Below are 22,427 nucleotides of genomic sequence, written 5' to 3'. Positions count from 1 at the left end.
TTTTTTTTCAGTGAAAGGGTTTCCAAGTTGATGTCATTCTCCTGAATGGCTTATTCAGTGAAGTCACGGTGCAGGAGAAAAAGAACTTAGAGAAAATAATGCTGCTTTTTTATAGCTAAAATAAAATTACATTGGCTGGAGAGATAGAGGCAAATAATCCCACATGGCAGTGGGAGGATGCATCCTATGGACACTGCTGCACTGTAGCTGCTGTGAGAAGCAGAATATTGTACTTATGTCTGACAAAACAAAATTTTCCCCAAAACACTTTCACTGCATAAAAGACTTTGAACAAACACCTGATTCCCATTCTGCCTCTTTAGGAGACTCCGTGTGCCCTGAGCACATCCCGTCTGTCACCCGGCTATTCCCAGCAGCTATTTCCCATTCACGGCAATGTTCCCACCTGCCCTGGAACTGCGACCCCCAGCACCCCCCAGCCCCACGGCAGAGCCGGGACCCCTCACTCCTCACCTTTTTTGGGCGCTGGTGCTGCTGCCGTCCCCTCCGACGCCTTGGACTTTTCGAAGGTTTTCTTGGCATCGGCAACTTTAAGCACATTCTCATCCTCCTGACTCTGCCTCCCCTTCCGCTCCGGCTCCTCCGAGCCCCCTCCTCCCGCAGTCCTGCCTCCAGGGAGCAGCTCCGTGCCCGCCGCTGCCCACTGCTCCCTGCCAGCCTTGGCCTCATCGCCGAGGGGCTCCAGCAGCGCCTCCGTCAGCGCCACAGCCTTGCTCATACTCAGAGCCAGGCACTCCTTGCTGTGGGTCCTGACAGGGGGGGCCGGGGGGGTTCTTTTCGGGATGTAGGAATCGAGTTCATCAGCTTCACCCCCGAGCTGCTCCCTGCTGTCCGGGAGCTGGCTGCTGCTCTGTCTTGAAAGCTTCCCGGTGTCTCTGGCCACCGAGGGATGATAATTGGTGACCGCAGGGACCATCCTCTCGAGGCTCTTCGCTACCTGCTGCTCCGGCTCGGCCTTCCTGGCCGGGTCCTCCTCGCTGGCCTGGCCGTTCTGGCACAGCTCCAGTGTTCCGTCGGGCTGGGGGGCGAAGCTCCGTGCCTGCCTCAGGCTGTCCCTGCTGCTGTCCCTGGGGATGTAGGGGACAGGTGTGCCTGCGTCCTGTTTGCTTTGCAGGATGTAATCCATGAGCTCCAGGCTGTCGGACCTGACGGGCACGGTGGGCTTGTTCCCCTCCGCGGGGCCCTTGGGGCTCAGTCTGGTCACTTGCCTGCCCTCCACGCTGCTTTCCGAGTCCGAGCGGCTCATCTGCCTCCTCAGGACTCTTTCCAAGGAGTTGAGCCTGCTGAGGCTCGGGCTCGCCACCCTGCCATCCCCTGGATAGCCCTCCTGAATCAAGGGCAGCGTGTCCTCTGCCTCTTCCCATTCCTCCTCAGTTTCTGTTTCTGCCTCCTGGATGAGGCGCCGGTACTCGCTCTCCTCCAGCCTGTAGACCACCGGCCTCACGGTCCTGCCCGTGCCCACCCGCCTGGGCACCACCTCCAGCTCGTACACCTTTGGAGGGGCTTCTCCCTCCCGTCCTTTCCTGCACCCTTTGGACACGGGATGCTCCTCCAGGCACAGCTCCCCTGCCGGCCCCCACTGCCCTCTCTGCCCGCTGCTGCTCATCTCTGACCTCTTGGCAGGGCCTGCGGTGTCGCTGCGGAGGTCGGGGCGGTCCCCCCGCTCCCGGCTGTGTCCCAGGCCCTCCTGGCTGAGCTGCAGCAGTGGATAATCCTCACAGGTGCCTGCAGAGTCTCCCCGGGCAGCTGGGCAGTCTCTCCCCCTCGCCTTACTTGTGTCATCCCGTAAATATCCACGGTACTGCCAGGTGGAGGCTTCCATGGCCGGGAGATCTGTCACTATAATTCCTGGTTCCAAACGCTTTGGGACTGGCCAGCCAAGATTTTTCCCACCTTGGGTCTCGGCGGGATTTCAGCACCGCCTCCTCCTCGCTCTGCTCTGGGAGACGGCGGCACTTGGAAGCATCGGAGCCTGGGTCATGTGAACCGGCGTTCCTTGGCCTCATGGCCAGCGGAGAGGAACATCCCATTGGCACGATGGAGCCCGGGCTCTGCCACTCCTGACACCACACCCAGCACGGCTGATGCCGTGCTGGTCCCTACCCAAACACATCCCACCTGGATAACCGGAAAAATCCCTTCCAGCTGCTAATTTCCTGGTCCATGGTGCTTCACAGTCAGGACTTGCTTCCCATCTGCATCCTTCTCCAGGGATTCTCCTCTTTCCCCAACCTACTCCAGCAACAGCTCCCCACAGTCCTGTGCAGCAATCCCGGCTTGCCTCCAATTTTGCAGCTTCCAGAGGGATTTCCTGCCAGGCTGTCTGGGCAGAATCCCTCTGCCAGCTCCTTGTGGGCTCCACAGAGAGATGGGAACCTGCATCCGCTCCCCTGGCACTGCTCCCTCCTCCCTGCCCTGCGCCTGTGGGACGCGCAGCGGCTCCCCCAGCGCTCCTTCCTTGGAAGCAGCGCTCAGCCTTGGGCTGCGTCCCAGAGCTGGAGGGAGCGATGCTGCCTGCACAGAGCACACGGGACAGAGCCGGAGAGCTGGAATGGTCTGCGGGAATTCGTTATGGAAAAGGGAATTGCTGTGACAGAGACTGGCTGCCTGAGATAAACACGGGAGCCCCACAGCAGCCTGAGACACAACTTTCCCTGCTGAAACTCCAAAACACAACTTATCAAAAATCCCTATTAATGCGTTGGGCACTTCTCTAAATAACCCTCTGAGCAGGACGTTGCTCCCTTTGGACACCCCTCTGGATGGCGGTGGAGCCGGGGAGCTGGAGGGCTCTAATCTGTTTGTACACAGCTGGGATGCCTGGCATTGCAGTGAGCCGCAGCTCCCAGCCCAGCCGCTGCCCTGGGCTTTGCCTTTTATGGTTCCCCAAGCTGGGAAGCATCCCGGGGCAGGATGCAGGAAAACACCTAGATCATCCCAAAAGAGCTGCCTGCACAGGCACCTCTGCATTGTTGGGGCTGTTACCCCAGTGTCACCTAAAGAGTTGGCAAACAGAGCCTGGCCCCAGCCCAAAGGCATCCCCTGATATTCCATGAGGCTGGAAAATCCCACAGGGCTTCGTCCAGAGACCTCAAGGACCCAGCCAGCCTCTGAGCACCACAGACACACAGCAGCTGCGTGGGCGACACCAGGACCATGGTCACGATGCCACTGCCTCATCCTGTGTCCCATGTCAGGAGTGAATCCTGGCCACTGGCAAGGGGAGGGAGTGAGGGATGAGGGTTATCCCAGCCCTTATCAGCCTGGAGCCAGCCAGGCCCCTCGCTGGGACTGTTCTGTATCAGTGCACTTTGCAGAGCTGCTCTGCACAGACAAAACCCCGTTTGTTTCCACTGGAAGTCTTAAATCCCCGCCGAGGCTGCCCAGAGCAAACACAACCAGCTCCCAGCGGGATCAGGGCTGGTGGCCGGGCTCCTGCTGCTCCTGCCAACAGCAACAGGAGCACCTGGCAGCAGCAGCAGTCCTGACAGGTACAGAAATGCTGAGCAAGGTGTGCTGGCAGGTGCAGGAGTGAGGAAATTCACAGCCAAGTCACCTCTCCCATGGGATGAACTCACTCAGCATTTGCACTGTGACCCCATCAGTAATTCTGGGTGTTCCCCTCAAGCCCTCATAATAAAGCTAAATTCCTTCTATGCTTCTCACAAACCCTCACGATTTGGGGATATTGTGGTGATTTGGGCCTGTCCTGTGCGGGGACTGCAGAGCCCAGGGTTGGTGTGGAAGGGACACAACCGTGTCCTGGGACCTGCCCTGGGTGCTGTGTCCTGTGTTCCAGGGAGCTGCTCAGAACTCTGACACGGCACCAACGCGGTTCTGCTCTGTACCCTCTGCATAAAAGGAAAAGGCAGCTGCTGCAGCATTGCTGCTGCCCTGTCCTTCAAACAGAGGGAGGAAGAGACTTTTAGGGAATACACACGGAGGTGGGAGCAAACCTGACTGGCAGCACAGCTCGGCCTGTGCCCGCTGCAGGAACCGGCTCCTCTGGCCTTGGCAGCACCGACTCGCAGCTTCTGCTTAGAAAAATATTTACATTTCCACCTTGCCAGGGGCCAGAGCGGCTGTTCAGCCACAGCCCAGCAGGAACAGACACAGAGGCATCATCCTGGGGCTGCAGGCAGCTGGAGAACCACTGCCAGAGAGCAGCTTCTCCTCTGCCAGTGTGGAAATGCAGCCACAGCCCCCAGAGTCCCTCCTGCAGTTTCTCTGTGTGCTGCAATCAGCCTCATGCTCCTGCTAAACCTCATCTTTTCACCCAAAACCACCATTAGAGTACCTGCTCACCACCCCAGCTCCACGTGGAACTGGGAATGCTGCCAGGGAAATGTCCTCCCATCAGAGGGTCCTTGAGGAGAGCAGCTTTGGAGCCCCTGCAGCTCCTCCATGGGGGAGAGACGAGGGGCACAGCTGGACCCTGCACCTTCCCCCCAGCCCAGATCCCAGCCAGGAGGGCACCCAGTGCCAGCTGCCCCTGCCCACGGCAGCTCCAGGCTCAGGCATCTCCTCTGGTCAGCGAGGCTATAAATAAACCCTCCCTGGTCGCTGGAGAGAATTTGTGTTGCTCCAGATGTTGCCTGGTTTTGCCATGGCAACATCACAACAGGATGTAACATTCAGCCGTGAGGAACCGCTCTGAAAAGGACCAATTTCCAATCCTAACAAGAACAAAACAACAGCCAGGGACTCACCGGCAGCCTGGGCATGCTCCAGCTCCATTCCACAGTCCCAGCTCGTGGTTCCCCATATCCAGCTCACACCCACCTCTGGAGCCAGGAATGGCTCTGAGGGGAGGCTCCATCTTCAGGAAGCTGAGCAGGGAGTGATGCCTCTGTTGACCCAGCCAAGGGATGTGTGAGTTTGGGGGCAAACACTGCCGCCAAAACGGTGCTGGCTGAAGGCCAGGCTGTGCTCCAGGATCTCAAACAATAGCAGGAAGCTGCTCTTCACCTGCCCAGGCTGTGCCAGAGCTGCTCCCACACCTGCAGATCCATCCCTCCCTGGGGATATCCTGAGGTGAAGGAGACCCAAATGCTCCAAACCCACCCCTGGCAGCCCTGGGCAGTGATTTCCCAGCCAGGGAGCTGCTGTCCATGCCAGTCCTGTGGGAGCTCCTGGGCTTGCACAGCTGGCATGTGGCTCTGCTGAGGAGAGCAGCACAGGCCTGTGGAATCCCACAGCCCACTTTGCTGTACCAGCATCAAGGTCTCTCCCAGGTGGGATTTTCCAGGCTCAGCAAGGTGCAGAGGTCACTTTTCCACGTGCCACTGCTCCACTGCTGGCATCCTTTCTGTACTGTGAGTGGCTTCTCCTGAACCCAGGCTGGGGTCTCTGAAGAAACCAGGTGAGAATGACTGATTTCCATCCTGCTCCTCTGGATTCAGCCTTCAGGAGCACCAGAAAACAGCCAGGACCCCAAAATGAGGGAAGCAGAGCCAGGATAGATGGGCAATGATAACACAGGGCAGACATCTGGGATATATCCCATTCCTTCCTTTTCTTTCCCCCCCTTCACCGTCTGTTCCTTCCCCACCTCCAAACAAAGCTACAAAACTCATCTGTAAAAGGAAAAAAAAAAGTTTATTTATTTTTCCTCACAAGATGAACATAAAATATCCAGGACAATTTTTACAAACAAAAGTAAAAAAAAAAAAAAAAAGTGCATGATGCATCCCTCCCGCGGGCATACAGTACAAAAATCCTGCAGATTTCCATATAAAATTAGGATAAGAAATACCATGGAATAAAGGAACGTTGTTATGGAATACAGCAATGCACAGAACAGCTAAACATCACTCACCCCCTCCTCAGGGACTGCCCGGGACTGTCCCCAGTGCTCGGTGACACGGCCGGGACAAACCCTGCACGGGAAGGGCTCCGGGAGATCGGGCACTGCTGCCACACGGAGCGACACCACCAGGGCCGGGAATGAGGGGCCGGTTTGTGCATTTCAGGATTTCTGGCAGGACGGGACGGGGTTTGGGTCTGCCGAGCAAAGCGTGGTCGGTGATGGATGTGTCCCTGCACACCCCGCCCGCGTTCCGGCAGCGATGCATAGATAAATGGGATAAATGGGATAATAAATGGGATAATAAATGGGGACACCGGGAGCAGCCGCTGGCACCGCGGCTGTCACGGAACCCTTCGGTTCTGCCATGCCCAGAGCAGAGGGAAGCGGTAGCAGGTGAGCAGCGCCGAGCTCGGCGGGGACAGGAGGGCAGGGCAGGAGGAGGGACGGCCTCACCGCCATCGGAAACACCAAAAGCACCAAAAACTCCCTAGAGAACAGCAAACAGCAGAGTCCAACAGCTCAGCAGATACACAGTGTTTGTAAACTATGAGTAAGGCACTCCATCGTAAGGACACGTACGACACGTGGGGAGGACAAGCACATCAACCTTGTCATGCAACAAACCCGACGGGACGGGGGAGTTTGGCTCCAACCCCCCGGGAATGGCACCGCGGAGCTCCCGGAGCAGCTCCCACCCAGCCGTGTCCGCAGCCCGGGCACGCAGGGAGGGAGCCCCGGGCCCGGAGCGAAGCCTGGGGCTGATCCAGCCAGGCCCGGGCGGGAGCAGCAGCGGGGGAAGGCGGAGGGTGCCGAGCTGAGCCCGGAACGCGGCGGGAAGGACGCGGCAGAGCTCGGCAGGCACTGGAGAAACAGGAAGGAAATCAGATGTTCGCTTCTATCGGTTCACGGAATTTCCCAAACTCATTTCAAAACCATCCCAGCACCTCTTTCCTCAGCCAGGCAGGGATGGGAAGGGTCGGCAGCACACACAGAGCAATAACCTGTGGGCAGCCCTGGAGAGCCGAGGGTGACGGTGGAATTGTCCCAAGGAGGGGACACGGAGCTTCCCCAGGTGCTGCTCCGACCCTGCGGCACCCAACAGCCCCAGGCCTCCCGTTTGCCCCTTCCCAAATCTGAATCTGGGTGCACAGGAGGATAAAGATGATCCAAACACAGGGAATGGATCCGGCCCTGGCTTGTGGGGTTTCATCCTGCCCTGAGCACGACCCAGCGCTGCCTCAGCCCAGACAAGCAGAGGCTCCTCCCAAACTTCCCTCCCAGAGCAGCTTTTGCTCCACACCAGCACTCCCGGGTGGAGCAAGTGCAAATCAAATTCAGAGTCTTTCAGGAGGGACAATTATTCACTGATTGCCTGTCCCTACAATTCCTCACACAAATGAAACATGCAGGATTTTATGCTTAAGGGGAAAAAGGGAACTCCAGGCATATAGGGCAGGAAAATGCACAGCTCCCTTCCTCAAGACACTGGATTTTCAATCAATACAGTTCAGACAGTGGCTGTAGCCTGGCTCTGCCCCACCTCAGAGGGGAGTTGCAAGAAAGCCTTTCCATGGAGATTTTAAAATGTGGGAATACTCCCACTCACAGCCAGGGTGAGCAAATCCACCTCTTTGATCCCCCAAATCTACTTCAAAACATCACCCAAAGGCACAAGGCCTCAGATGGGATCAGAGGTTTGGAGCACATCTCCTGCTCACCTCCCAAGCTCTTCTCCCTGGACTCAGCAAAGGCTCACGTGGAGCAGCTCTCGACCAGGCTGGCTGCCAAAATTATTCACAGAAAATGTGAATTCCCTTTGGAATCCAAGCAGCAGCCCTGGCAGGAGGGGGCAACACTGGACTGAGAGCACAGACAGCCCCTGGCTGCCCAGCCTTCCTCCAACACCCCTCTCTCAGAGCGTGTCCGTGTTTCTGTCCGACTGCTCCCCCAGCAGGGCTCTCACACCCAGCCCTGTGAGCTCTGGACAGGCCCAGCCTGGCTGTGGCACCCAAACTCCTGATGCCACCACAAACAACACCCAGGACTCCTCCAGCAGCGCCCCAGGCACAGGGACCATCCTACAAAACCAACAGCACAATCACAAAAGACACTCTGTCACCTACTGGGGTCCAGGAGAGCCACCCCTCCTCGGCCACCTCATGTCACCCACACGCAGTGACAGAGGGTCCCCAGAGCACCCACGACACCGACACAGCTTCACATCACGAGGGTCCACAGGCAACCACTGGCCAGGCTCTGTCAGCACTGGGACAACACCAACTACAACGACAGCAAAACACCCCAAGAACACAACACCTGTGACAGCAACAGCCAGGGTGACATCGGGTCCCCACGGACACAGCTCAGCACTGTCACCTCCCAGCAAGGCCTGGGGAAGCCTCTGTGTCCACACTCCTCCAGGCCTTTACAGCTACAGGAATTCCTTCAAACAACAGCAAGAATTCTGGGAAAAGCCTTTTGGATAAAAGCCCCAAACAATAAACCAGGACAAAAAGCCAGCAAGAACAGAGGTAGTGTGCGTGTCACCATTTTAAGGATTTTCCACAAGTGCCCTGTTTAAACAGAGCCTTGTGTCTGTTCTGTAAAAAAAAGTCATGAATAATTATTTTGAGTCTTTGAAACAGAATATTTCAGCATTTTAGATATAGATAGAGATACAAATATCTATCCATAACCACACACAAATCCACATTATTACACTTGGCAAACAGTACTAGGAAGAGTATCCTGCAGGACAACAGGCAAGTCACACACCAAGTCCTCCTCTAAGCCATGCAACACATTTTATTTCCCTTGTGCCCTTCATTGTGACCCATCGTGGTTCTTTCCTCCTCTCTCCGAGCACAGAGGGGACGAGGAGGTGGCACCAGATGAGCTGCTGCAAGTCAGATGATAAAACAGCACTGGTGTAATGAATAAATTCTGCAAACCCCCAAAATCCAGCCCCCTCCCTCCCCCCCAAGCAAGGCATCAACTTTTGCCCATCCAAAGTGTGTTCTTCAAGTTCCCAGCCAGGGGCTTCAGCCCTGGTTTGGAGGCGCCGTCCGCGCCCCTCGCCGGGGGCTCACAGAACACGGAGCCCTCGCTGGACACGGCCTCCTTGGAGTCCGTGATGGTGGCCACGTCCACGTCGCTCGACAAGTCCTCGGAGGACAGGTTCAGACACCCCAGCTTGGCCAGGGAATTGGATCTTTTCAGGGGAGAGGACACGGTGAGGCCGGCCAGGCGCAGCCTGGTCTCGATCTCCTGCGTGCGCTGCTTCACCAGGCCGGGCTTGCCGCGCACGCTGTGGATGCTGTCGCTGCTGGAGCTGCGGGTCAGGTTGGAGCTGCGGGAGGAGGAGGGGGTGTAGCAGATGGTCTTCAGGAAGTCCTTGGTGAAGCTGCTCGTGTGCTCCAGGCGGCAGCCGGCTGGCGTGGAGGTTTTCTGGGAGATCCCCTCCAGGACACGCTTCACCCCCAGCTTCTCCACGTCGTTCTCGGCGTCTCCGGCCACGAGTTGGGCTGGGGCCAGGAGAGGCACAAGGCCGGGATGGGCCATCAGGTCCTCACTTTCCTCCACGATGCTGGAGTCCACCCTGCCCAGGGGGCTGTCCCTGAGCAGCACCGAGGGGTCCGAGGGCAGGCTCTTGAGGCGCTCCAGCTCTTTGGTGTGCTTCCTGACCAACCCCGCTTTCTGCAGCTGGAGCAGCGACTCCTGGTGCTGCATCAAGTAACTGTTGGCGCTCGGCTTTTCCAAGTCTTTGCTGAACAACAGGTACTTCAGGTCCTTGGTAGGTCTGGGGTCCTTTCTGGCCAGAGACTCTTCCCTCACCACCTCTGCGTGAAGGAGGCTCCTGTCACAGTGGGAGTTTCTCCTGGGCTGCAGAGTTTTTTCGGGCGTTTTTGGCGCATCTTTCCCTCTCTCCAAAAGGCCGCAGTGCTGATCCAGTGCCCTGCACGTGCCAACCTCCACATCCCCAGCCCCTGGTGCCAGAGGGAGCGGAGCCTCGTTATGTTTAGTCCTGCCTGGCTCCTCGGGGGGGGCCCTGCTGGGCAGGTGCTCCATCAGGTGGGAGTGCAGGTGGGACAGCAGGGGGGGCTGGGTGCAGATGGTGCTGCTGCGCCGCGCGGTGCCGGCGCCGAGCCTCTCGCACTGCTCCCCAAAGGGGTCGGGGGCCAGTCCTGCTGAGGAGTACATGCAGTCAGTGCAGGACTGGTAGGAAGGCTTCACCTTGCTGAGGATCCCAAACACGGCATCGTGCTGCAGGAGAGAAAACAGGGAAAGATCAGCGAGCACGGAACAGACACCAGCACAGCCCACAAGGTGTGGGACAGCCAAAGAGATCTGGAACAAAGCCCATTTCCACCTCAGGCCCTGCAGCAGGAACTAAAGCCACGTGCTTTCCCAGCAGACAGCGTCTCCAAGGAATACCTACCGTGCCAAGCGAGGGTCATGCAAGCGAGCTGCCCACAGCACTTTACAGGGCACTCACTGGGCACTCTCTGGCATCTACATCCACAGCTCGGGCAAGCAAAGCCCTGGTGAGAAGCGCCTCGAAAGGGGAGAAGCTCATCATGGAATGAAAGGCTTTATCCAAGTCAAATGAAACTGGGCTATGAGGATGAGAAGAGCAGTTTCACTTGCAGCAGAGTCAGCCATGCCAATCACCTCCATCTCACCTCCATACGCACCTCAAAATCCTCTGGGCAACTCCTTTTGCTGTTGTTGTTATTCAAGTTCTCCCTATTGAGCCTGCTCTCCTCCTTGTGCATGGACAAACGCCGCTTCCACTTTTCCATGGGGTTTTCCTCCCTGACACCGTCCTCCCCTGGCTCCCCAAGGACCATCCTTCCCTTCCTGGGGCTGAAGTCCAGTTTCTTCTTTGCCTCTTTCTCACAGAAGCCGCCCAGCTCTGCCAGCGGCTCTGCTCTCTCCGGGGCCTTTTCCATCTCCAGCAGCCTCCCCTGGGAAGGTGCAGACGGGGGCTGTCCCACCAGGGCGTCCCTCTCCAGCTGCTCCATGTGGAAGAAGCCCTCCCTGTCCCCGGGGATTTTGTTCTCCAGCAGCGTGTCCGACAGGCGGCGGAAGCAGTACCCGAAGCCCTCGGAGCCGGCCCGGTTGTCCAGGTAGGCGGACTGGGAAGGCATGTCCAGGTCAGCCAGGCGGTTCTCCAGGTCGATGTCCAAGCTCTCCAGTAAGAAGTCTCCCGAGCCCGTGGTGCCGTCGGTGTTCTGGGGCAGGTTGCTCTCTGCCTGCTGCTTCCACAGTTTATTGTGGCGCTGCTTGCTGCGGAGAGGACAAGGACACGAGTGACTGCCCTGCAGGGTGCCCAGTGCCAGGAGCTTCCTTCCATTCCACAGCCCAGACCTGAGATCCCACCTGCACAAACCACCTTCAGCACTGCGATTTTTCCCCCCATTTGCCCATTCCAGAGCAGTTCCCTGAGTTCAGCAGGGGTGGGATCAGACTTTGGGAGACTCCTCAGGGCACAGAAGCCCCCTCAGAGCACAACACCCCAAACTGACCGCTCTGCACGTCCCATGGCACAGCTCCTGCTGAACCAGGGGACAGAATTCTCTCCTCTGTCCTTAGAAGATAAATACTACAGCCCTTGCAGTGACAGAGCCCTGGGTTTGGCACAGAACCACGAACACTTTGCCTCCAGAATGGCCTGAGCTCAGTTCTGCCTCATAAAACAAGAACAATGCTGTGCTGAGCAGCACTGACTGCTGAGAAACCCAAACGTGCTTCCCAAGCACAGAGAAACCCTCCCTGAATTACACCAGAGCAGCTCTCCCAGCTAATTTCCACGCAGGGAGCCTGGCACAGGGAAGATGTCACAGACATTTTTTCATAGAAATCCTTTCTTTAAGATTATCCCTTCTGAGAAGCTGAGACCCCAGAAGAAGAATGTAAACAATTGTTATCGGCTGCTGTGAAATGTAGCAGGTTGCCCCTGTTATTGGCTCATGTTCCACGTGTACAATTAAGGGCCAATCACAGGGCAAGCTCTCTAGAACACAGTGACAGAGAACTCTCTTGTTTTTAGATTCTATTCTTAGCTTAGCAAGCCTCTGCAACTTCTCTCTTTATTCTTTTTAGTATAGTCATAATCTATTATATATCATGTATCAATAAATCCAGCCTTCTGATCATGAACCAAGATTCTCGTCCATCTCTTTCGCCCTGAAGACCCTCATCAAGTCGCTGTAATAGGAAGGTTTAAGAAAAGCACGATTGGCCCAGGGTCCCTTCAGGCCACATCCCTCACCCATCTGTGGGTGTGACAGCAACAGAGCCCCACAGAGATCCAGCAATCCTTCGTGATGTTACCCACAACCAGCTCCTTTCCCTCCCACTCATCCAAGCCTCACCTGGCATCCAAAATGCCCTCGTACTCCAGCAGCTGCCGCATGAAGCCGGCGTTGGGCCGCGTGATGCTGCGCTTCTGCTTCACGTAGTTGTAGGCCTTCTCCAGGGACCAGCCAAACTCCTTCATGGCGTAGGCGATGACCGTGGAGGCAGAGCGGCTCACGCCCATCTTGCAGTGCACCAGGCACTTGGAGTGGTTCTTCCTGCAGCAGGACAAACAGCAGAATAAATCCCATGTCACCGGTTATGGATTTGTTGTGGATTCACCAGAAGAGGGACAGTGCCGTAGACATCTTTTATGGAAAATTTTCTCTTAAGAAGCTGAGAGGCTTCAGGAACAAAATGTAAACAATGGTTATCTGCTGCTGTGGAATGCAACAGGTAGATCTGTGATTAGCTCATGTTAGTTGTTTGTAATTAATGGCCAATCACAGTCAGCTGGCTCAGATTCTCCATCTGAGACAGAAGCTTTTGTTATCATTTTTCCTTATTCTATTCTTAGCTAGCTTTCTGATGAAATATTTTCTTCTATCTTTTTAGTATAGCTTTAATGTAATATATCATAAAATAATAAATCAAGCCTTCTGAAACATGGAGTCAGATCCTTGTCTCTTCCGTCAACCTGAGACCCCTGTGAACACGGTCACAGGACAGTGCTCTGCCCACCCTGCACCACGGCTCTGGAGGGGAGAATGCTTGGGATGATGAGGGCCAGGAGAAAAATCCCTCTCCAGAACACCTGGGAGGTAGAGATTGGCAGCCTCATTCATTTCAGAGACCACCATGAAGCCTCCTGCCTCCATCCAAGTCTTTGGATACTGGGATCACTGGGAAAAGGCTCAGTGTAGAGGCTCAACAGGGTTTGACAGGCTCTGTCTGCAGAGGCAGCTGGGGCAGGCCCCACACAGACACAGCTGGAGCAGCTCCAGAATGTCTCCAGAAGAGGAAACATCCTCATTTCCTTTCGGAAGCAAAACAAAGCAGTGACAAAAACGCTGGGCTAGGACAGGTTAATGCCAGCCCAGGAAGGGACAGGGCACGAGGGAGCTCCAGGAACTGGAATGATGATGCCAAGGCCCTGCAGCTCCTGTGGCTTTGTGAGGGCCCAGGATCAGACACAGAGAGCTGGGATGTGCCCTCCCCAGGGCCAGGTGTCCCAGCACTCACTTGGCCTTGTTGATGAAGTGATAAGCCTCGTTCCAGTGTGCCAGCAGGTCCGTGGTCTCCTCGTCGTACACGCGGATGTTGTGGTACGCGAACAGGCCCGGGAAGAAGTTGTCGATCTCGCGGGTGACGTTCAGGATGTAGTCAATGCTGTGGGACCAGGAGAGACACCCTGAGCTGCCATGGTCACCAAACAGGCCCTGAGGGACACTGTGAATCCATGCAATCCAACCCAACACGAGCTGTAAGGTTTTGCCTAAGCCCTAATTCTAAACTCCTGGTGCACAGGGGCTGTTCTGCCACCTCTCACTGCCAGCACATCCCAAGTGTCCAAACAGCCTGGGCACAGGAGGGAGAAATTTATTTTATCCCATTTGTTGTCTCTGAGTGTGTGTAACCCAATCAGGAACTCCTCGCTGTGCCACACAGCCCTGGGGATGCAGAAAGAAGTGAATCATCTGGGAACACAGCCCAGGAATCACCATCTCCAGTTGCAGGTTTCACCTGCAATCCCATCCCTTCCCTTTCTTTCTGACCAAAACCATGAGAGTCACATGGTATTTCTTGATTCCTGCCAAATATCACAGCAGGGATAACAATGTACCCGAGAACGAATGTCCAGATTGATTTATCACCTCCTATCACTGAGAAAAATCAAGGACACAGGATATTTGTCTCAGAATTTGTCCAGCTTTGCCTTTGGACACTGCATATCCCAATGCAAGACATAATCATTAACACCCTGCTTGATTTCCTTGTCCCAAGATGTGCAGACATCTGCTCCCAAGGACACCAAATGAAACATTTTCAGCTGTGCTGAAATTCTGAAGAATTTCAGTTCCTTACAGCAAGGCTGGTGCAGGCCTTGAGTGAGCAGCAAATATTTATGGACAGAATTCTCCCTGATCCAAAAAGTGTGGCAGGGAATGGGGCCAAGCAGCACCATGGGGATGGGAGGGACACCTGGAGCTGCCTGTCCAGGCAGGTGAGGAAGAGTTTGCTCATCCACAGGCAGCTCTGCAGAATTCCCACCTGGCACAGCACTGGGGATGGAGATCCTGATGGACCTCAGCAATGACAAGTTTTGTTATTTTCACTCTCTGAGGTTGGAGAGATTTCTCCACACAGCTGCTGGTGGGAAGTTACCACGTAGCTGAGGGGTAAAATCAACTCTAGAGCCTGCAAATGTCCTCTCCAGAGTCCTGGGGGAATTGCAGGCACACAGTGGAGGGTTTGGAGTGGGAGGAGCAGTACTCACCCTGAGCCCTGCAGCTCCTCCAGGTTGGACGCGTTCCACTCGGAGCCCTGCAACAGCCACAAACTCACATTTCCAAGGGGCCCCAAAACAGCCCCTTTCCCTCAGGTTCTGCAATCCCCCAGCCCCAGCCACCCCCCTGAGCTGACTGGAATGTTGGGAACAGCCTCTGAGACAGGAATGGGGCATTGATGTCCTGTCCTGAAGGAGGGACCAGGGCACAACTCACCCACAGAGTTAGTTCTAGGCCAGGGTGAGACCGAGCTCATCCCAAATCCCTGCCCCTGTCCACTCTGCAGTTTTAAACACAGGGAGAAATAGTTCAGGGGAACAAAGTGAATACACCTGTGATCCCAGACATGCCACACATGAGAAGTCAGGCAAATCCTGAAACTCTGGGGTTAGTTACACCTTGGATTCTCCCTAGACCTTCACAAGAGGAAGCTTTAAACTTTTAAAAAGCAGATTTTGCCCTGAAACACAAGCAATTCCTCTGACTCAATCCAGAACAACAACAAAAAGACCCAATGGGCACAAAGTGCTCATCTCTGGGAAGTCTTTGTTCCCGAGGCAGAGCCTGGTTTTGCCTGGAGTTCCATCTAGTGGCAAAGGATTGGACACAGCACAGCAGAGCTCTCCTGCAGCTCCTGCCACTCACCAAGTACAAATGATCAAAAATCAGGGATGGTTTGTCCATCTGGCCCAGGATCAGCAGCATTTCATTGTCTATAAATTCCTTGAATTCCTTCAAGTTGCAGTTCATGTGTTTCTCCAGCTCGTTTCGGATCTGCAGAGCAAACACAAAGGTTGGCACTGGAATCTTGGTGTCCAACAGAAACATTTCTGGGCACTTCCCTGCAGAACACTCCTCACTTTTTCATTAAAAACAGCAACAGGGACTCAGCCTTCTGGAGACCAGGAATTTCAGCATGTGGCATCTCTCCAATTATTCCAGAATGGTTTGTGTGGGAAGGGAGCTTAAAGCTCATCTCATTCCACACCTTCCACCATCCCAGGTTGCTCCAACCTGGCCTTGGACATTTCCAGGGACTCCAGCTTCTCTGGGAATTCCATCCCAGCCCCTCACCAGGAAGGATTCCTTCCCAATATCCCATCTATCCCCCCCCCCTGGCAATTTAAAACCACTGTCCCTTGCCCTGGCATCCTGGTGTCCTAAATCCCCAAACTAAGGAGCTGTAAATAAATAAATAAAGCTTCACATAACATCTGGGGGGAAAAAAGTATTTTGGGGTACCTGCTCCTCAAAAATAGTAATTTGAGAGAGAAAGAACAAGAGCTTGTCTGCAGAAGGAGTGAACACATCCACAGACAGACACGTTCTCAGCTTCCTCCTACCACTTGCATGTTAATAATCTCCCTTAAAAACCAAAAACCACCCCAAAAAGAACCATTCCCACTCTGATCACGTCTGCACTGTGGGTGGATGGATTACACCAGCCTGGGGGATGGATCCAAACGAGCTCTAGCCTTGATTTGTGATTTTCCATCCATAAACTCACCAGCAAAATGCTGTCTGCAAGGTCCTCTGACATTTGTCCAGGAAAACAGAAAGGAAATAAAACCTTCAAATCTAATTTGAAAGTCACCCAGCTGTTACTGAGGTCCTGACAGACCCTTGTGATGCTGGGATTATCCTGATTTCTCAGGAGGGAGGTGCAGCAAAGCCAGAGCAGAGCCTTTACAGAATGGCTGAAATGCACATTCCAAAGCCAGGGACACCCAGGCATGTGGTGCCTGTTCACCACTCTCTAGAGAGGGAGTCTGGCAGGAAGAACAGGAGTGAGAATTTTTGATATTTACCTCCTTGGAAGTGACATTTTCCAGGTCCTTGCTGGTCATGATGCTCCGGAGCTTGGCTTTGATGAGCCGCTCCGTTCGTTCCCTTTCTGTCGGCCTGGGGAGGAACAGGAGGAGGAGAGGATGAATCCAGGCTGGCAGCACCTGCACAGCACCGAGGGGTGTGGGGAAAGGCTTGGCTTAAAGGGAATCTTTATGGGAATGATGAAAAAAATTTAAAAAAAAGCAGTTTGTTGGTGTTTATACACTATACCACAAGCTAAAGTTTACGGTCTGATTATCTCACACAAATTCTCTTTTGCAACCCCAGAAAAGAACTAAGCCAGGAAGTACAGGGAGAAGGGAAGACTTCCTTCATGAGCCAAGCAAACTTTTCCAAACAAAATGCTGCACTGACTTGTCCACAAAGAGAGCAGGGGAGTCGGGGCGGGTGGACTCCAGGTCCTGCATGGCGTTCCACTCGTTGATGCAGCTCTGGTCCGAGCTGATGCAGCTCTCGTAGTAGGTGGCCCACACCAAGGCCACCCCCCCTGGGAAGTAGTTGTACCTCCTGGCAACCTCACAGGCTTTGTGGAGGATCTGTAAAGCAGACCTGCAGGGTGGGAGAAGAGATTTGGGCAGCTGTGAGCAGACAGAGCAGGAGCTGAGAGAGTTGCACAGAGGAAAAGTGGTTTTCAGTATTAGTTGTTGCAGTTTGCTCTTTGAAAGCAGGAAATTTATGGTGTCAGAGCTCAAAGAGGCACAAACTGCACCTTGGGGGCTTCTCACTGCAGGGCTGAGGCAGGGGCTGAAATCTTCTCCTAATTAATAGGAAAGAAGGAGGCACAAGTCGCTGTGGGATCTAATCATGAACCACCTTGTACAGCCAAAGGAAGATAAAGAACAGGGACAATTTTCCAGCCACCTCCAGCAAGGAGCCTGATGCATATTTACCAGCATTCCTGGCCCCTGACAGGCTCCAGGGACAAGGCCCAGATTGGGTCATTTGTTTTTGCAGATCCTAACATTACTTTTTCCTTTCTTTCCCCCTCAATTTTTCCTTTCTTTAAGGCTCTACTCCAAAGTTGTTGCACTGAACACATCAACCACATCCAGGGCTGGCAACAGGAGGGGCCAAATTCAAAACTGACAGGAACAGGAGATTTGTTTGTTTTTGTACCAAACCATCCCCAGCACAACATCCTTCTCCACATCTGGCTCTCCTCCCTAGGAGATGCTGCAGGGACAGGGATCTCTCCAGGCTCCAAGGGGACACAGCATTGCCCAGGCAGAGGGAGATGCAGTTCCATGTGGAGCAGCCTCTTCAGGGAGGAATTTGCTGGCTCAGAGGTTTGGAATCTCTGCACAGGGGAGGGGTGGCAGGAGCTGGAAGGAGAATGGGCACCAGGAACCCCAGGAATGGGGCAGGACACTGGGAATGCCACAGGCTGGCAATGGGCCCTGAGCCTCCTCTGCCAGCCAGTGAGAGAAACATGCAGAGAGAGGAAATTCTTGGAATTCGAGCTCATCTTTCGTATTTATTCATCCCCCTGCTGAAGGACACAGAGCTGCTCTGAACTGAAGCAGCAGATCCCAGTTTGGGATCAGGATCCCCACAGCCCCTCTGCTGACACAGGGAAGCAGATCTCTGCTGCAGCTCACTAAATACCCATTCTGGAGAAAGATAAAATGCAGCTGATTTTTTTAAATTTACTGACAGAAAGAAGAGTGACTCCCTGAGCCCAGCCCCTCACGTACCACATGGCTTGCACTGACACAGGTTTGAAGATGTGCATCCTCCCTGCAGTGCTCACACTGAAGCCACTGATGGAGAGAGGGAAAATCAAGTTAAAACTGCTTTTCTCAGCACCCCAACCTGCTCTCTACAAACAGCCACTGCACTGGGGCACCCCAAGGCCAAAAGAATCAGGATGAGAATTTCTCTCACTGATTTTCCAACCTCCCAAGTATGAATGGCAAGAGGCTGCCAGGAATGGGAGCTCCAGTCCTCAGTGGGGTTTCAGAGCATTCCCTGGAACCACAGGAGCAGTGTGAGGGCAGCAAGACAAGAACTCACTGTCTGAATAACAGGACTCTGCAGCCATGAATCCAAATTGGGCACTTCATTTGCAAGGTGATGGAGAATCTCTGCTAGAGCAGCCCCCAGGTAGGGAAGGACATTCACATTTATCCTTTCAATGTGGTTTCTTACCCATCCCCATCCAGATGGATTTTAGTATCACTCCACAGGCGAAGAACCATTCCTATAGTGCAGCTTTTACTGGAAGAGAGGTGGTGAGACAGGAAGTTAAATATAGGCCACAATGTGGTCATGCCAATAGCCTAAATTATTAATACTCTTTAATTTTTAAAATCCTCAAGCCTTGCTCTAGTAATCTCTTGTAATATTTCAGGCCATTAAATAAAACTGGAAGCTGGAGTCTGAAGGTCTGACAAGGTGATAACTCGTGGTGATTGCTCCATGGGATCACTCCAACAGGTGGAACAGATGAAAATGGATTTTAGGGGTTTATCTGACCCAAAAGAACACTTTCAGTTCAGACAGGCAATCTGGCAAGAAAACCCTGCTATAATGAAGGCCAGGAACTTCCAGCCATAAATAATTAAGCTACTGAGATATTCAGGTCTTAAAGGAAATTGGGATGCAGACAGCAACAGAAATCCATCCTTCCTCTTGCCTCACATCAATAATCACCAGGAGCCAATTAATGCAAGGTTGTTTCAGAGTGGAGGTGACATGGCAAACCTCCCCTGCTGTGGCACACCAAGGGAATGCCACATGGGAATTTCAGAGCAGCATCAAAGCCAATGACAATAATCTGACAAGGAAGGCACAGCTGGGAGCTTCCCTTCAGATCCCTCTGCTGTGCAAAGCTTCCCCTTCCCACCTTCCAGGGGAAACCACCACTGAGGTTTTCCAGAATGAAGCAAAACTCACAGAGGCTGCACCACAAGGACAGGGCAGCTTGTTAAATCCCGGGAGAGCACACACAGCAGCCTCTGCCTCCAGCTCTGCCAAACCAGCCCCTTCTCCCTGAGCCAAGAGCTTTTCTGCCTTGGTTTATTCACCAGAACTGGAATAATCTGAGAGAGGCTGCAATAACAAAATATTTCACTTGCTTTTCCAAATACTGTGTGCTCTTATCAGTCAGACAAAAGGAACAGCTCGTTGCTGACACAGTTGTTTGTTGCTTTTGGAGCCACTTCTGCAGTATTGTTTTTTGACGTTATTTGGCAACAAAGCTACTACAAAAGCAGCTCCATTGCATCATTCCATCAACACACTGGAGTCTGGGGGAGAGAATGAGTTCCAGTTTTGCAAATGTGTCTGCAAGAGCATTTTGCAGGGAGCAGGCAGCAAACTCCCACTGGTGAGGTGGATGCCACAGCCTTTGATTCCACAGAGACTGAAAGAGACTCATCCCCTGTGGTGGTGTTTGCAGGGGTCTGAGGATGAGGGGAGAGACGAGGATCTGACTCCATGTTTCAGAAGGCTTGATTTATTATTTTATGATATATATTATATTAAAACTATGCTAAAAGAACAGAAGAAAGGATTTCATCAGAAGGCTAGCTAAGAATAGAATAGGAATGATAACAAAGGCTTGTGACTGACCAAGACAGTCCAAACAGCTGGACTGTGATTGGCCATTAATTAGAAACAACCACATGAGACCAATCACAGATGCACCTGTTGCATTCCACAGCAGCAGATAACCATTGTTTACATTTTGTTCCTGAGGCCTCTCAGCTCCTCAGGAGAAAAAACCCTAAGGAAAGGATTTTTCATAAAACGTGTCTGTGACAATCCGCGCGTCCTTTCTCTTGCTGGAATCTGCAGCTGCAGGTAACCCTCTCTGCCTGGTGCTGCCAGAGAGCCCATCCTGCCTGGCTGCCAGCTCAGACCTACCTCTCCTTGCTGGAGAAGTCCACTCCCAGCAGGATGTTCTCCTCGGTGTCCTGCCGCCCGTTGCTGTACACCACCACCATGTAGCGCACGCGGTCGCTCCACACGCTCTCCAAGCGCACGGCCTGCAAAGCACCTCTGCCTCATGAGTGCTGCCACTGCTGCACGAGGCTTTGGAAACTCTCACTACCCCCAAAAGCTTTGTTTAGTGCACTATGGAAGATACAGCAAGGCTTGTTGCTGTTTTGGTGAGGGAAGATGAGCTGAGATTACACGCTGGGGAAATGCTACAAAACGTAACCCAAAGGTTTGTTCTGAAGTTTCAAGCAGGAAGTGTAAAAATATTGATCATGCACTGAATTGAAAACAGGCAGGCTTCTCCCACACCCAAACCTTCACTGAAATAGCTCAGTCCTGCAGGAGGCACAACTGGCATCAACTTCTCTGCAGAGAAGTGACTTTTACAGTAGATTTTTATCTGCAGATTTCTTCAAAAGACAGCCCAGCCCAGCTGATGCAATTTCAAGGCTGACTTAAAAGTGTCCAAGAGAACCAGCAAGGTCCTGTCTCTCCTCCTGCTGGATGGAAAATGAAATCCAACACAACAACCCATTTCAGGCAGAGCAGTTCCCTGACCCAGCTCACACCTGGACACAAGGACCAGGACAAAAGGAGTGGTCAGGAAAATGGGGTAGGGCTGGAAACCAGCACAGAGCTAAGGCAGCTCTGAAATCCAGGATTTGCCAATGCTTTTCCTGCTCCTCCACAGGTCTGTTGCAAACACTTCCAAGAGAAAAGAGAGCAGGAAAATGCAGCTGTCCTTACCAGTTTGATCCTGTCCTCGCAGCGCAGGAGGTTGATCATCACCTGCAGGTGCTGGGGCAAGTCACCTGCACAGAAAGCACAGCAATCATCACAAAGGGGCTCCTGCTGCACTAGGAATCAGCAGAGTCTTGACCTTTTAAAGAAATTGGGTGGTTTTAAGTAAAAAAATACTAATTAAGGGAGGTCAATTAACTTTGTTGTCCCAGAGAGCACCAAGAGCAATGAGATTCCTGGATGGGCATTCCCTGGATGGGTGAGAACCAATCTTTACAGTATTTGGAAGCCACCAAATCAATTGAAACCACCTGTGCCTGGCACAAGAGAGGATTCTCTTCCTGTCACAGCACCCTAGAGAGGACAGAAATGCTTGGCCATGAGAACAGGTGAGGGAGAAGAGAAGGAAAAACTCTGATTGAAAAAACAGGAACAAAGGAGAAAAGAACAACTTTGAGCTGTGATCACCCCAAGTGTGGTGGGGGTGACCCCACCAGCCCTGCAGAGGGTGTGACTGAGCAGGAGTGACTTCCAGAGGGAAGGGCTGCAGGAATGGGCTGGTTTGGGTGATGGAGTCTCCAAGCTCTGCTCATGCACTGAGTCCCCTCAGCTCCAGTGCTGTGGGTACATTTCTGTTTGGGGAAAGCAGACGAAAGGAACAAGGAATCTACAGGAAAACAAACCAAGTTCCCATCTAATAACTCAGCAATGCACTCATAACTTTCCATGGGAGATAAAATTCCTTCCGTAGGCTGTTTGCTGGGTATGTGGAATTGCTGACAGTCAGAGAAACCCAAAGCCAAGCCTGGCACTCAAACACCCCCTTTGTGCTGGAGTGTTTGCTGAGCAGCACCACACAGAACCACACTGTGCCTTTCCCACACGCTCCTGCTCTCAAAATGCCCCCAAATCCCAGCTCTTCTTGCCCAAAGTGCCAAAGGCAGCGGGTGCAAACTCTGGGGAAGCAGAATCAACTTCCCTGGATGCCCTTATCTGCATCCAAATCTCTGTGCACACTCACCACACCACTCCCTGCCATTTCTTCCCACCAGCTGGCAACTGGAAGGGAGTGGGGGAAGCAGGACAGCCTGTTCTTAAACCACAATAAACTCCAACAGATTGTGGTGAGCTGACAGGAAAGGGGGTTTTCCTGAAACCAGGATATGAGGAGCTAACAAATGTCCATCTGTCCAGATACCCAAATCCTGATCAAACATTCCTCACTCTGACCAGCAACATCCAAACAAAACCAGCAACAG

General features: G+C 53.4%; 1 protein-coding gene across 1 annotated transcript in view; it reads right to left on the bottom strand.

The window, feature by feature from the left end:
- Positions 1-5,677: 5,677 nt before the first annotated feature.
- The window catches only part of SSH1 (slingshot protein phosphatase 1), a 34,936-nt gene continuing 18,186 nt past the window's right edge, over positions 5,678-22,427 (bottom strand). Inside the window, exons 4-15 of the mRNA XM_054288517.1 lie at positions 21,175-21,239; positions 20,353-20,474; positions 18,634-18,702; positions 18,180-18,245; positions 16,840-17,034; positions 16,446-16,539; positions 15,283-15,411; positions 14,628-14,674; positions 13,373-13,519; positions 12,208-12,408; positions 10,525-11,119; positions 5,678-10,093 (exon numbers count right to left, since the gene is read on the bottom strand). Coding sequence (XP_054144492.1) covers positions 8,822-10,093; positions 10,525-11,119; positions 12,208-12,408; positions 13,373-13,519; positions 14,628-14,674; positions 15,283-15,411; positions 16,446-16,539; positions 16,840-17,034; positions 18,180-18,245; positions 18,634-18,702; positions 20,353-20,474; positions 21,175-21,239 — 3,002 coding nt within the window. The 3' untranslated portion in view covers positions 5,678-8,821. The remainder of the gene's footprint in view (positions 10,094-10,524; positions 11,120-12,207; positions 12,409-13,372; positions 13,520-14,627; positions 14,675-15,282; positions 15,412-16,445; positions 16,540-16,839; positions 17,035-18,179; positions 18,246-18,633; positions 18,703-20,352; positions 20,475-21,174; positions 21,240-22,427) is intronic.

The sequence above is a fragment of the Melozone crissalis genome, unplaced genomic scaffold, assembly GCF_028551555.1.
Source record: "Melozone crissalis strain CALT ecotype California unplaced genomic scaffold, PUWL_Pcris_2 ptg000063l_1, whole genome shotgun sequence".
Lineage (NCBI taxonomy): Eukaryota > Metazoa > Chordata > Aves > Passeriformes > Passerellidae > Melozone > Melozone crissalis.
Note: the sequence above shows the minus strand (reverse complement) of the source record. Positions and strands in the feature narration are given on the sequence as shown.